This window comes from Camelina sativa, chromosome 11 (assembly GCF_000633955.1).
Source record: "Camelina sativa cultivar DH55 chromosome 11, Cs, whole genome shotgun sequence".
In the NCBI taxonomy this organism is placed as follows: Eukaryota; Viridiplantae; Streptophyta; class Magnoliopsida; order Brassicales; family Brassicaceae; genus Camelina; species Camelina sativa.
The window spans coordinates 3,064,910-3,079,188 of NC_025695.1; the positions used below are offsets into that span (position 1 = coordinate 3,064,910).

Sequence of the window (14,279 nt, forward strand, 5' to 3'; positions counted from 1 at the left end):
AATTTTAATTTTTGTCGCAAACATTTATATTTGAACTCAAGACATATCTTGATCGTAGACTCGATGAACCATGAGGAATTAATTACACATGCAAATTAAATTTGAAGTGATTATCGGCTATGACTTATAATAACTTCCTCGTGCATAAATGTAAGTTTTCTTAATAAACTATTATATATTATCCGAATGATAGTGATTTCAAATGGACTAACCTACATTAGCCGCCCCTGCTATTCTTGTCTCGTCATGTAATTTGTTTGAAGCGTTTTGAATATTAATAATTTAATACTTACAGTTCATTTATAAACTACAGTAAAACTTCTATAAATTAATAATGTTGGAATCATGATATTTTATTAATTTATAGTGATATTAATTTATCTATAAATTAATATTTATTATTTTATAGTGTAAATTAATAATTATTAATTTATAGATATATTTTTAATTGTTTAATTTCTTAAAAAAATATAGATTTAGACAATTTTAGCAAAATAAGATTAGACTTTCAAATGTTATAAATTATTGATTTTGGAATTGAATTTGTAATATTTAGAAATTATTGACAATAAATTATGAATATTATAAACAAGTTAGTTTATACACATAACATACATAAACTCAAATTTATGAATAATAATATCAATTGTCATATTTTGGTAGCCTATAAAAGTATTAAAATGAAAATGTTGCATATCTACAAATTGAAAACTTTAAAAAATTTTAGCTATTTTTATGATATTATAGAGTAGTTTTCATTATAATTTTAAAATACAATATAACAATTTTTTTCATAGATATGAGTTCTAGGAAAAAATTAAAAATTTTAAAGCATACATTAGTATATCAACATATATATATATATATATAATATACATGATTATTAATTTATGATATTATTGGAACCATATTTTACATAGGGATTTCAAAAAAAATATTATCTTATTATCTTATCGAATTTTGTTATTTTTTACATTGTAGTACCTGCAAAAATTATTAATTTATAGTGTTTATTAATTTATAAAGTATTAATTTATAGAGGTTTTACTCTATAAGGTTTGGTTTTGTTTTAATTTGTAAGTTTTCTTTTTTAGAATTAAGCCTCTGGGGATTTTCTTTGTACCCGCCAGCTCAGCCTTCGGAAGGATTCTTATCCTTTTTGGCTATGTGTACCTCAAACGCATTTCATCAATGAAAATCCTTCTTGTGAAAAAAAAAAAAAAGACTTTTTACTCCTATCGTAGTCATTATTCTTTTTCAATAATACTGAGACATGTTTATAAGATTTCACATCACACAAGTTCACGAAGAAGATTTTCTCTTTAATATTGTTATGTTCCAAGCGATTAAAAAAAAAAATTAAACGGATTAACCACTAGCTAGTGGCTACTGTTATCGCGCTCAGGTTTGGAACGTTTTTTTTCTCTGTATATATAAAACAAAAATATCTTATTAGTCACGGATCAATTAAAATTTATGAATCCAAAGTCTGAATCTTCTGTTCAAAAGAAAAGCTTACTTTAAAGTTTTGTCATAACTCGTCTTTTAATTATGATTTGATTTCTTAACTTTACGAATAATGTGATGATTATACATAATTACCTTTCTCTCTTAGTTGGTCAGTGCCCAAAAAAAACAATGGAAGGAGAAAATTAAAGAAAGAACGAAAGATACTTGCCATTTGGGATAAAACTTATTAGTCTTTGTTAATGTAAAAAATAGTTATAAGATAGTAATTCTTATATATATCTCAGTGGAGTTGCAAAGATAATGATCAATATATAAGTCCTCTCTGAACATAGTGAAATAGCAAACTGATTGTGAAATGATGAGAGATGTGGAAATCTACGTACATAATATTACTTGAAAAGTTAATGGTGGTATTGATCGTTTAACATAGAAAAAAAAAATGCAGTATACATTACTAGACTTGAATTGAGCAGCAAATCATAAAATAAGAAAAAACTACAAATTAACATGAGAATATATATAAAAGACATATACATGTATACAGATTACTAGACAGAATTGCACTATAAATTGACTATAAACATTCTCCTTCACGATTATATATAAACTTTTAATTTGAAGGAATAAAGCAGATGTAGAATATAGGCCGTACGTCTAAAGTAGTGGTATTCATATTATGATGTAACAAAATGGAGAATCCGAAAATCGTAAAGAAAGCAAAAAAAAAAGTGTACAATTTTGGTTTCCAACGTCTACATACCACAGATTTATATTAAGCCATATATGCCTCCATCTTGCTAGCTTATTGTTTTTCTATTATTTTATCTTAAATAAAGATATATTTCCCTTCATTTTAAACAAATCTTTCCATATATATATTTTACATGCTATGCAGCAGTTTAACCATTCATAATTCTAACATATTAAACTTACAAAGGTACGTAACATTCATAAGTTTTTATGTCATATATACGAGTTTAAGTCCGGATTATACTATCACAAATCTATAGATATTATAAACTAGTCAGATATTCATAAAGTATAGATATAAAATATATGCATTTGGTTGCCAAAGTCTAGATTTTTCTGTACTCTTTTGTTTGCTTTGAACCCTTTTAGGCTTTAGAGTAAGAAAAGCACCGACTTCTTCCCATTATTGGCTGCTAGATGGGTATATATAGTCTTTTATTTTGTTTTTGGAGGCTTTTTAAATTACACTGTGGGTTGTGGTCCCTAAAATACGCTTGTTTTTCTTTCCCAATATTGAATAAATTAAACGTATATACATATAATGAGTTTAGTTAATACTAACATATGAATTAAAATTGAGTATTAAGTTCATCTAAAACTATATAAGGTGTAGAATTTTTTTTGTATGATATATGACAAGATTAAAATTACTTAGCTTAGAAAAAAGTGTTCATAGCTACAACACACAAATCAGTCAAAAAGGATATGAACCTTCCAAGAGACACAACGATATTCCAATTGACGGGATACCAAATTTCGTTAGTTATATATACTACATTATTACGTATTTATTTCGCATCATTGTTAATCCATATAATGTTCGAATTTTTTTAAAGTATTTACGCAAGAGCCAATATGCAAAAGCAAATGTACCAAGGGTTACGAACCTCATTGGTCTTAAAAATACATATATTTAAGGGATGATGATGTCTTTTAAAGTTTTAAATCACCTTCGTAACACGTTTTGAAATTATGGTCAATTGTTGTGGCTTATTAGAGAGGACTAATCAAAATTGGGAAAGTCGCTTACGGAAACTCTAATGACATTTATACCCTAATTTAACATATTAGTATTGTTTTAGATATAACGACAAACAATGAGTGTGACAACCTTAAAAGACCTTTACATGTTACGTGGGAATACAAAAGAAATGTGACACTAGCAGACAAAACATTACCTTCGTTTAAACTTACATTTGTTTTTTGGTTTTTTCCCTCCTTTTGTGTGACGATTAGACTCTCTAATCGTTTGACTAAAGCTCTTATTTTTCTTTCTTTTGATATAAGGGAATCTTCAAGAATATCCGCAAACATTCGTGTAAATGATTTGGTGTATGTTATATATAATGTACGTGGATCGAAATGAAGCTGTTCGACATATTCTAATTTTAGCCGCTGTATGGGATCGCTAAATAGTGGTGAAGGTACAAAATGCTAGTGTTTTCCGGTTTGAATAAAGAAGGTTATGGAGTTTTCAAATGCCTTTGTGGGATTATAGTAGAGTAACCCAACCCACAATCTATGTTACGAATACCATTATGGATTGCAGTTCGACCATGATCGTCTTGTGGCTTCTATATTTCTCTGCAACCTTCTCGATGATCATATTCTCATAGGATGGTTTACGTGTTTGCCCCAAAAAAAAAAGGATGGTTTACGTCATGCAGAAGATCTTAACGTTGTTGGTAAATTTATTTTTAGATATTCGTAAAAAGATTATATCAGTTTCTATATTTTTAGGCTGTTCTTTTCAAATTATAATATAGATCATCATTCCATTTTCATATTATAAACTTATATAGTTAATATATATCTCCTCTTGTGTAACGAGAAGAATCTTTATTATATATGTTGTACTTAAACCGACTAATTACCAATTATGTTTGTTCAGGTAGATCTGTAGGAGAACGAATGTTATATAAAATCATTTAATTAGGCGATCTACTATTTAAGGCTTAAATCATCATGTGTTTTTAGGTCAAGTACCGGCAAATATTGTTCCCTGCACATGACAATTTTGCCATAATTGATTACGACTTCCAAATTATTATGTTTGTTCTAATATTGTAATAGAGGTTATTATAAAAGGTGCATTTGGTATGGAAGATAATGATTTTTTTTCAAACAAATATATAATAGGGTTGTAAAACCACAAATTCACAATTATTTATAATCAAGTATTTTTTTTTTCTTTTGTAAATTAACATATCCACCGTATGGTCATCTAGTGCATATAATCTAGTATAAATGGTTTTCTAGTTTTATTTATCATTCTGAAGGTTACATAACGTAACCTAGTATGAATGGTTTTCTAGTTTTCTAGATCAAAACACATAACTGCATAAGATGCCTTTTATAATCTCTCGAGACTCGACACATGCACGATATTCTCAAGAAGGAATACTAAACTTGAAATAAAGGTTGAAAATTTGCAATATAATTATCAAATAGAAGAGTACTCCATTATATAATAATAAAAAGAGGCTTCTTTGTGTAATATTCATGAATGAACCATCCGTGATCAATGGATATAAAACAAAACCATGCAGCATCCGAAAGTATAATTCTGCCAAAAGGGTAGAAATTTAGAATAGGATTCCCCATTATTGTTCACGATGTAATATAACCATTATTTCGTGATGTACTGGTGTGTGGATCTAATGGTGATAAACGAACTTTGAACAACAGCAACAAAAAAAAGAAATACGAGATAAGAAAATCAATTAAAAGATGAAATGTGTAAAAAAAGCAAAGAATACAGGAGGCTAGAATTTCACCTATGAGTCTAGTACACATTTAAACCTATTAAATTCACTAGAAATAAGATTTAAAACATTTTATAAGAATCTGCAAAATTTGATTTCTTATTTTGGGTGATTTTCAGACTTCGGAGATTTCAATATTCTTGTCTAACATGTTACTATATATTTTCAAATTTTCCTGATAGAAAAATTAGATTTCTTATTATTACAACATTTACCTAAGAACCCTCAATTCACCTAGATTCTCTGATTCTTAAAAGTTTTGGATTTTGTAAGTCTTCTTAAGAATATCTCCACATTCACCAAACTGATACTACTTTTTTTTTTCTTAAGAATTCATATTCATATCATGGCGATATCCACGGTCTTTAATGATCTAGACTTTTTTTTCTTTTCTTTTGGACATCAATGTACACTAGATATTTATTTAAGAGTTTGAAAATTTATAATAAGAAAATAATGAAGATCTTCACAGTCGGGTTGTGTTCTCTACTCTTCTTCGGTAACTACTTGGTTTAGATCTTTCAATGTAGTGTGGCAAAGTGGCTTTATCTTGGATCCTTTCTCCGGTATTCGACTCTTGGGAATTTGTTCTCAACCTACATACTATCTCCTTTTTCAGGGAGCTGAAGATTCATCATCTTTAGTACAAGTTAAGTTTTTAAAAACCCGTCAGAATCTTTGTATTCCAGTGTGGCAAATTGTCGATTTGCAACCAGTGATTCGGTCTTCGTGAGCCTCCCCTCACTTCATATGGTTGATCTTCTTTGTGGATCAAACTATATCTATGGCTTTTATGCCCCCTTATCTTTGCACTAGCTTATTTAGTTGCACTTATTATTTTTACCCTTGTTGTTATTTTGGGATGTTGTGGTTTGTTAGGAATCCATCAATTTTTGTATTGTTTCTTTCCCATGTAAGTTTCTTGACCGCTGAAAAACTTTTCTTAGAAGAGAGTTTCATGTCAACAACTTAATAAAATGGGGTTTGCACGGAAAAAAATAAAAATAAATAATGAAGGTTTATTTTTCAAGTGAGAAGACAAAGATGTCCCCACATGCTATTTTATCATATGATTTATCATTGGCATGAATCATGATTATATAGAGTCCAAGTGATATTTTGGTCTCTCGGGACTCAAATCTGACCACGATTTTTTACCAATTATATAAGTATATTTTACATTGATAACGAAAGTGTGAAGTAATTTACTATTAATATATAAATGGGATTAAAATGAAACTAAGAAGCAGAGATTACAATATTAAGAAGACACTTTGTACTCATGCGGCAACAGAGCCTTTATTACAAACACACTCATAACGATGATGCTGAGGTTACCTAACGCCTAAAACGTACCCCAAAACAAAATATTGAAACGGAAATAATCAAACAACAGAACCATTTTTATATAATAATAGATCTCTCTCTTTGGACATGTCTTTAAATCGGACAAAACAAAACGGCCCCCATGTTTGTAACTTCGAGGGTTTTTTTTTAGGTCCACATTTAATACAGTAAAGCATCAGAAGAAGCCATGAGAGGCTGGTTCATCATATAAGACATGTTCATCTGATTCACGAAGAAATCATCACACTCCAAACCAACCAGAGGGTTCGAACACATGCCGTTGTTGTTGTTACTGTCGAGGAACTCGATGATGTCGTTGAGAGATTGAAGCCTGTGGTTAAGTTCATCGAGCTGAGCCCTGAGAACAGAGTTCTCTGCTTCAACGGTCAGGTAGTGCTGCGTTGTGATGCTGACACTTGTCACGATCTCGCTGTTCTCTTTTTTAAGATGATTAACCTGAGCCGTTAGATCGTCGAGGAGCTTTTGTTTCTTCATCCTAGATCTCCTTGCAGATTCACGGTTTGAGAGCATCCGTTTACGTTTCCTCTGCTCCATGAGACTCTCCTCTGATCCTGACGACGATTGAATCGTCGACGAAGTTGTTCCCGACGACGACGATTCCATTTAGTAACACACACACACACACACAACAAAACAAACAAAGGAAAGCCTTATCTTACAAGAAGAGAGATCAGATATTACAAAATGGTTTTTTTAAGGGAAAACTAAAAACAAAACAGAGCAGAACAGAACAGGACAGGACCCAGATGACGAAAAAAACGAAGAAGAAAGATTTGATGGAAACTAGGGTTATTTGTTTGTAATTATGCGTAAAGATTTATGATATTTTCAAGAAAAATCATGAGACGTAGTAAAGCCAGTAAAGGAAGACAACAGAGAAAGATTGAACAAGATGGGTCCTGCGCCTGATTGTGGAATTTAACATAAACCCAGAGAGAAAGATCTCACTGAGTATAATCGGAGACATGTGTCTCAAACACCAAGAACTGCTGATTAAGCATCAATGTTTTTTTCCTTCTTTTTTTTTTTTGTTTGTTTGGTAAATTAGTTCTCACAAAAAGAAAGCTGAGATCTTTTAAGCTTTGAAGAAAAAAAAAAAACGAAATCAGAAGAAGAAGGAAAGGAATCAAAAAGACGATATCTTCGAGAGAAAGAGAGAGAAGGGGAGAGAAGAGAGAGAGAGAGGGGGGGGCTTTGAAATGGTTTAGGAGACATGAATTTATAGAAGAAAGAAACTTCAAGAAAAAGTGTTTTCGAGTGTGTTTGTTTGTGCAACTTGATAATGGTAAGCGATACATTTGTTTGGATTCTATTCGGGGGAAGAAGATTCTTTACTTTATTTTTCCCCTAACTTCTTTTTTTGTAAACATTTTTTTTTACCCTTCCCACTTTTTTTTTAATTATAAAGTAGGAATGTCTACATTAATCAGAGCAATACTTTATACAAATATAAAATTTACTCATTAATTACTTCTATATTAATTAAAAGTCAAGAATAAATTAGGATTTTAGTTTATAAAAAATATATTGAGCATCATATACTCTACACAATTATGTCATTATGCCAAGATAGTAAAAAAGAAAATTAGTTAATCGTTTAATAAAATAAAATCATATATTAATTAATTTTAGATACTATAAAATACTATAATCATGCATTTATTATGATTTCTAAAAAAATGAAACATTCCAAAAAGCCCATACAAAAAAACTAAAAAATGACCCCGCCTAATTTCTTCTTTCTTTGTTTAATAGTAACCGTGATTTCTTAGTAGGAAAGAAAAATAAAAAGTACAGATTCTTTTTACAAAGAAGAAGATTGCAGATGAAAAGTTTTCTTTGTTTGAGGGGAAAACAAAATTTGTCTTTGTTTATTACTATTCCTATTTATTATCATAAAAAGTAAAATTAAAAATCGAGAAGTTTGTTGAATCTTCTTCGGTAAAATAGTAAGCCATATACTCACGTAACGACAAAAACAGAAAAAAGAAAAATTAAATAATAGTACTATATTAGTAGTGCGTATTGAGGACTAGTATTAAAAAGAAAATTTTATAAAAACCATTAAAGCCAGAATTTGTCTGGAAAATCTATGAACACGATCATTTAAAAATCAATTTACTACCAACAACACTAAATCTATGAACATATTTATTTAAAAATTCAGTTTGCAAAAAAAAAATGTGAATAAACAAATGAAAAGCCTGAATTAAAAGTTTTTTAAAGAAATACTAAAAAGGAATCTGTGCTTGGAGTAAAATGAGAAGAACATGTGTAAGTAGGCAGAGCACAAGAAGAAGAAGAAAAGGTTGAGAGGGACATGTGAGGTTGCGAAACCAACTCCTCCAGACTTAACACAGCTGTTTTCATTTCCCTTTTTTTGTTCCCCCCAACTTATTTCTTTTCCTAATTTTATCCTGCTTATAATTAATTATTCTCCAATTTATTTTCAAATTATAAGTATATATTATTTTGTGTTACTTATTCAGATGCTGATCATAATATTTTTGAGGGATGGTAGGTTATGAAACTGATTTTACAATAGTTTTAAGGGCATGAAATTAACTTTGTTTTGTGTTGGAGAGTATATTAGGATTATTATAAAAAAAAGTCATTCAAGTACATGTAGAATAATTTAGTACTACTGTATTTCCACCGCCTAATCGCAGATGTTATGGTGTTTCTCTTTTATTTATTTTATAGTACACCCAAACTTATTTTACGACCAAAATATTTAACTTTTTTTTCCTTAATCAATTTCTCTTTAAATATTTTGGGAAAGTGTGGAAGAGATCCACTGATCAAACCCACTTCCCAAAAACGATGCATGAAGTTAACCACCAAACACATTAACTCAACATGCTTTTTAGTCTATATTTATAAAATAAATCAAAACTGCATCGCAAAATTAGTATAAAAAAAAATTATTACATGGTAAAATTAGTAACAAACCAACAAATCAAATCATTAAACCTCCAAAAAAGGTTATTCGTATAAATGTTTGTTTTCCTCTTACCAATACAAGCAAGAGGGTAAGAAACGTAGGATGGACGTACGAATAAAAAACGTATGTAAAATTCTAAATAACATCTAAATCTTTAAGAAAATGATAATTCGTAGCTCCTAATTTGTTCAACATTTTCTTTTAGCTCTGCCACTAGCACAAAATCTTTCTGATTACAAAACTAACCGACATATACCAATCCGTTACTCTCAAATCAGTTGATCGACAGACATATACCAATCCGCTAAACCCGACATATCATCGTCGTTAGTCTTATAATTTGTATTATCCATTGATAATGATGTAACTCCAATGTCAACAAAACGTCTCTCCGAAATCCTCAAAAAGGAATCTGAGGAAAGTACATGCGTGTGTGTCCATTTATTACACGTTCAAGGTTCACTTGATTACAATTTTGATTGACGTTTAAATTGGATATTTTAATCGCCATAGTACAATTATTATTTTTACAGTGGCTACTGACCTTAGTAAAACATCATCTTTTGGCTTTTGAAGTAAACAAATGGTCCGAATACTTCATGTGATCCTCTGTGTACTCTATTCTTTTTTTTGTCATTTTTTTTTAAAAAAAAATCCTTTGTGTATTTCGCTATCTGTGTAACAATCAAAATCTCCAATAATGGACGTAGCTCTTGCTTGGACCTTGGAGAAAGAGAGCTGCTATATAATTAGTAGAACATCTATTGATTTGGTTGATATATCTACACGTGTTTCCTTTTTTTTCTTCTTCTCCTTTTAATGTTGTCACTAGAAACCAAATTTGTTTGGCAACAAGTTTAGCATTTTGATATCTAATTTATATTTCGACGGACATGAAGCTCTCCTAGTTATTAAAAATAAATATAAATGTTTTAAAGAAAAAAGTATATATTGTTGCAGGAAAAATATGATCCGTAAATATCATGGAAGGTACATACAATCTTTGAGTGGGGACTATCAAAAGAAAGACAACGAACGCAAGAGAGAGGACCAAAGGAAGTAATTAACGCAATGGCAAAATAAGGAAAAACAAAAATCAATTTGTGTTCTATCTTTTTGCAATCACATGACCCACACAACAAAAACCCTACAATTTTGTATATATATAATCAGATTTCCATCTACAAAATTATAATTTCTGCGACTAAATATATATGTTACAGTCTTACAGATACCGATATAATACAAATCCAATATAGCAAACGTATATTAGTTTAATCTCGTGGAGAAAATAAAAAAAATCACAAATGTTCAATTAAAAGAAACGCACACACAAACAATGTCACAGCCAAAACAACAAATCATCGTTTCATTTTCAGATAAAATATACAAGTCTGTTGCTTTTAAGCTGAATATATATATATATCTATTCCTCAAAAACAAAATCACAAACAAACTCTCTCTCAGTTTGATCCAACATCTTCTTTCCTTTCGCTGAGTTAGAATCCGAAAAACTGGAATAATATAACATTATTAGTATATATGAATTACAGAAACAAATGCTGTTGCATAGCTAATGTTTATAAATGTTTTGTTCTTACGTACCTTCTTCTTCTTCTTCTTTTTCTCAATGTATGCCAAAATCTCCTTCTGGCTCACAAGAGCTTCTTCCAGAGCCTAAACCAAAATATAAACCCGAACTTAATCATCGATTTATAGGTTCAAAATTAGAACTGGTTATATGAATTGTCTGAAACATTTTTGGTAGTTTAGGTTTGCCTTATACCTTCTTGGTCTCAGTCAACTCTTGCTCAAGCACTTGAACACGGTTAAGTGCGGCCTGAAGTTTCTCCTCTTTCTCAGATTCCACATTAGCTGGTTTCAAGTCAAGGAACATGCATTTATCTTCCAGCTCGGCCATACGTTTCACCATCAACATATACTCAGAGCTCGAGACTGGTGCTGCGAATTGAGCTTGATTTTGCTTAGACTTTGTAGATTCCTCATAGCAGACTGAGTTTCCATATAAAGCAGCCTCAGTGAGTTTGCGGGGAACGTCTTTTGATAGCCTTACCATGGCAACAATCCCCATCACAAAGGCCATGACCCCTCCCACAAGCATTCCATCCCCTTTCGTTGGTGCCCCTTTCCTTACGTAACACTCTAGGCCTAAAGAAACTTTAGTGCGTGCAGAAGAAGAAACACTTAAAACAATGAGCTAATTACATGAGTGTATACGTACCTTTAGAGATTGGGAAGTTTTCAGCTTTATGAGTTTTTACAGGCCATGCCATATCCATTGACTTGTCAATGGTTGTGATTTGCTTCTCATACGCATTGCCTTCATCGCTTTTCTTCTTGGTTCTCTCAAAGCTCTGCGGTGTGAATTAATGGTGAATCTCAGTAATCTTTTTCCTACTTAGCTGATTGTAAAGATTTTACAGTATTTTATGTAACTTACTTCAGGAACTGAAGTTGATCTTCCTTGGTCTACGTGCTTCTGTTCATCTTCTGAAATCGGTGAGCACTTAGCTTCACGATTTATAGCCATCTGATTCCACAAAAAAAAAAAATATTATTTTGTATGTGTGAGGTTCAAAAGTTTTTGATAAAATCTAATAAATTTCAGTTCCTAATTAATTAAGATATATGTAAATTTGAATAACCTTTAGGATCTCAGGATCATTCCATGGACCTTTGTCAGAGCGCATACATCCTCCCTTGTCTTCACAAGTGCAAGCGCCTCCAAAGAACTCTGGCAACTCACTGTTTACAACTCAATGCGTTCAATGAATATTCAAATTTATACATATATAACTAACGATTTCCTGATATATTACCTAGCATCGATGACTTCAAGCAATTTGCTATGATATTTGTTCCCAAGAACATGAATCTTTGATGTGGTCTTGGGATCAAGAAACGATTTAATGGTGCTCCACAATAGCCGGAATCCAGAACCGGCATTGATAATGAACATCCGATTCAATGTCTACAAGATAAACCGGAAGTCAACAACTTAAGCGCTCAAGTGTTGTTATTCTATAAGAATTTGAATCAAATGATGTGTAATTAATCAGCTACAGCCTACATGTTATTCGGAAAGTTAGAATTTGATAAGATCAAACTATACATACATACCTCAGGATAGTTGTCATTGTCAATCTTAAGAAGCCTTTGAAGAAGCTCTCTAGCGGACTTGCTGAAGTTCTTAAGGCCCTAGATCACTCATTAAACGCGCATACGATCAAAACTATTAAACTAACACTCTTAATTTAATTTAAAGAGAAGATAAAGGAAATGGATTTATAGTGCATACCACGCCTTGAACGTCAAGAATAGTTGTGCTCTGATCAATGTATTTATTCGCTGCGACAGAACAAGAAGGAAACTTGATCTTGAAAGTCTTCTCGAACTCTTTGACATGGTATTTCACGTACCGGTCCATTGTTGTCACTTGGAGTAGCTTGTTAGCATCGATTTGACCTAATCTCTCAATGTAGATCGGCCTGCCTTCCTTGTCTACTCCATGATAGCCTTGAGGGTAGTGCTTCATCACTTCATCTATCTCTTCGAACTCAAAATCCTTCATCACAATCAGAAACATACGTTATAGAGCTTTGCAACGAAGATTCAGAAACAAGAGATGCAGATCAGTTAGGCCCAACTACATGCTCGGTTAGGATTTACCTCGATGATCGTGTCAGCGCCGAAATCTTTCCTCCATTGAATCATGTCACTCCACATCTGTTTAGCCTTCTCAATGTCAAACTTTCTTGCTCTCAAGAATCTGTTATATGTTCATTATGATGTTATAAATAATTTCTGATATAAACATTATATATATATCTAAAAATAATGGACGCTCTTGAGTCTATTTTGAACAATAGGCTATGTTGTTATCGTTTTCTAACTATTTTTACACAAAGCAATCAACCGCTTTAAACTTTGTAATAGTTCAATGTCCAATTCCAACGGTCTAAAAATGCTAAAATCTGTTTGAAAGATGATAGGAAAGCAAATGTGGGTAAAAAAAATTTCAGATCAAAATTTACATTGTATTTTTGATTGGTTTGAGGTTTTCGTTTCCATATTTTGTTTTCTTCTGAATTTTGAAAATTACGATTTTTGAATTCCTAAAATATTTGAAACGTATATATATGCATGAGTATATACAAATGACATAAAATATTAAATTTAACAAACATTTTATCTTTAAAATACCAAAGATGGAAGTCTAATTAATGGCTGGACATAATATCCTTTTGACTTTGAACAAATTTTCTCATGGGTTATATATAATCTTATTAGCTAATATATACTCCGGTCTAGAATGCACTAATACTATATAAGATTTGTTTTTGGTCTTCCCATAACTCTTGTAAACAAGGTAAGAAAAATAAAAAGATTGAATAGAAAACAAAATATCATACCGAAGCATCATGTGGAGATCATCTAGTTTGGATGGTAAGAGCTCGTCAAGGACAAGAGCTTGACGAAAAGCATCAAGAGCTTGAAGATCTTCTGCGTCGATGTCATCCTCAATCGGCACGGACATGACTCTGCTGCTACTTCTCCGACCTTTTTTCTTGAATGAGTTCTTGAATCTGTTCGATGCATTTATGGCTTTCTTCTTCAACGAAGACATCTTCGCTATCTTCCTCTCTTCCTCCGACATCTCTATTTCTGATTTACAGATTCTATTTGCATTAGTCTTAAGAAATAATTACTTGATTAAGGCAATATTTTGAAATTACTAACCAGGTTTGGTCTCAGCCATGGTTAGATAAATTTGAAAGCACTCTGTTTCTCACGGATATACCTACCAAGACAATATTGCAAAAATCATTCAAGAGAAGTTAGTTTAGATCGTATGAGAAATGATAGGATGATACTAAAGAATCAAGATGAGTAAAAAACGAAAATGTGTGTTTACGATTCAAAGATGAGAAAGCTAGAGAAATTAATGAAATGAGAGAGCG

General features: G+C 31.2%; 2 protein-coding genes across 3 annotated transcripts in view; both read right to left on the reverse strand.

Moving 5' to 3' along the window:
• Positions 6,220-7,383, reverse strand: LOC104721332 (bZIP transcription factor 11; the record flags this gene model as incomplete). The annotated part of the gene is given in 1 exon segment (XM_010439285.2): positions 6,220-7,383. A coding segment is annotated over 1 exon segment (465 nt). The 3' UTR covers positions 6,220-6,491.
• Positions 10,590-14,279, reverse strand: part of LOC104721333 (phosphatidylinositol/phosphatidylcholine transfer protein SFH1) — a 3,799-nt gene continuing 109 nt past the window's right edge. Inside the window, exons 2-13 of one of the 2 annotated variants that reach the window (XM_010439287.1) lie at positions 14,059-14,119; positions 13,731-13,983; positions 12,988-13,087; positions 12,617-12,883; positions 12,439-12,516; positions 12,138-12,289; positions 11,964-12,063; positions 11,759-11,848; positions 11,540-11,672; positions 11,084-11,460; positions 10,903-10,974; positions 10,590-10,811 (exon numbers count right to left, since the gene is read on the reverse strand). In XM_010439287.1, the coding sequence (XP_010437589.1) occupies positions 10,797-10,811; positions 10,903-10,974; positions 11,084-11,460; positions 11,540-11,672; positions 11,759-11,848; positions 11,964-12,063; positions 12,138-12,289; positions 12,439-12,516; positions 12,617-12,883; positions 12,988-13,087; positions 13,731-13,983; positions 14,059-14,077 (1,656 nt within the window). In that variant the 5' untranslated portion in view covers positions 14,078-14,119 and the 3' untranslated portion in view covers positions 10,590-10,796. Of the gene's footprint in view, positions 10,812-10,902; positions 10,975-11,083; positions 11,467-11,539; positions 11,673-11,758; positions 11,849-11,963; positions 12,064-12,137; positions 12,290-12,438; positions 12,517-12,616; positions 12,884-12,987; positions 13,088-13,730; positions 13,984-14,058; positions 14,120-14,279 lie in introns of both variants that reach the window. The other variant, XM_010439286.1, reaches the window with a different exon arrangement.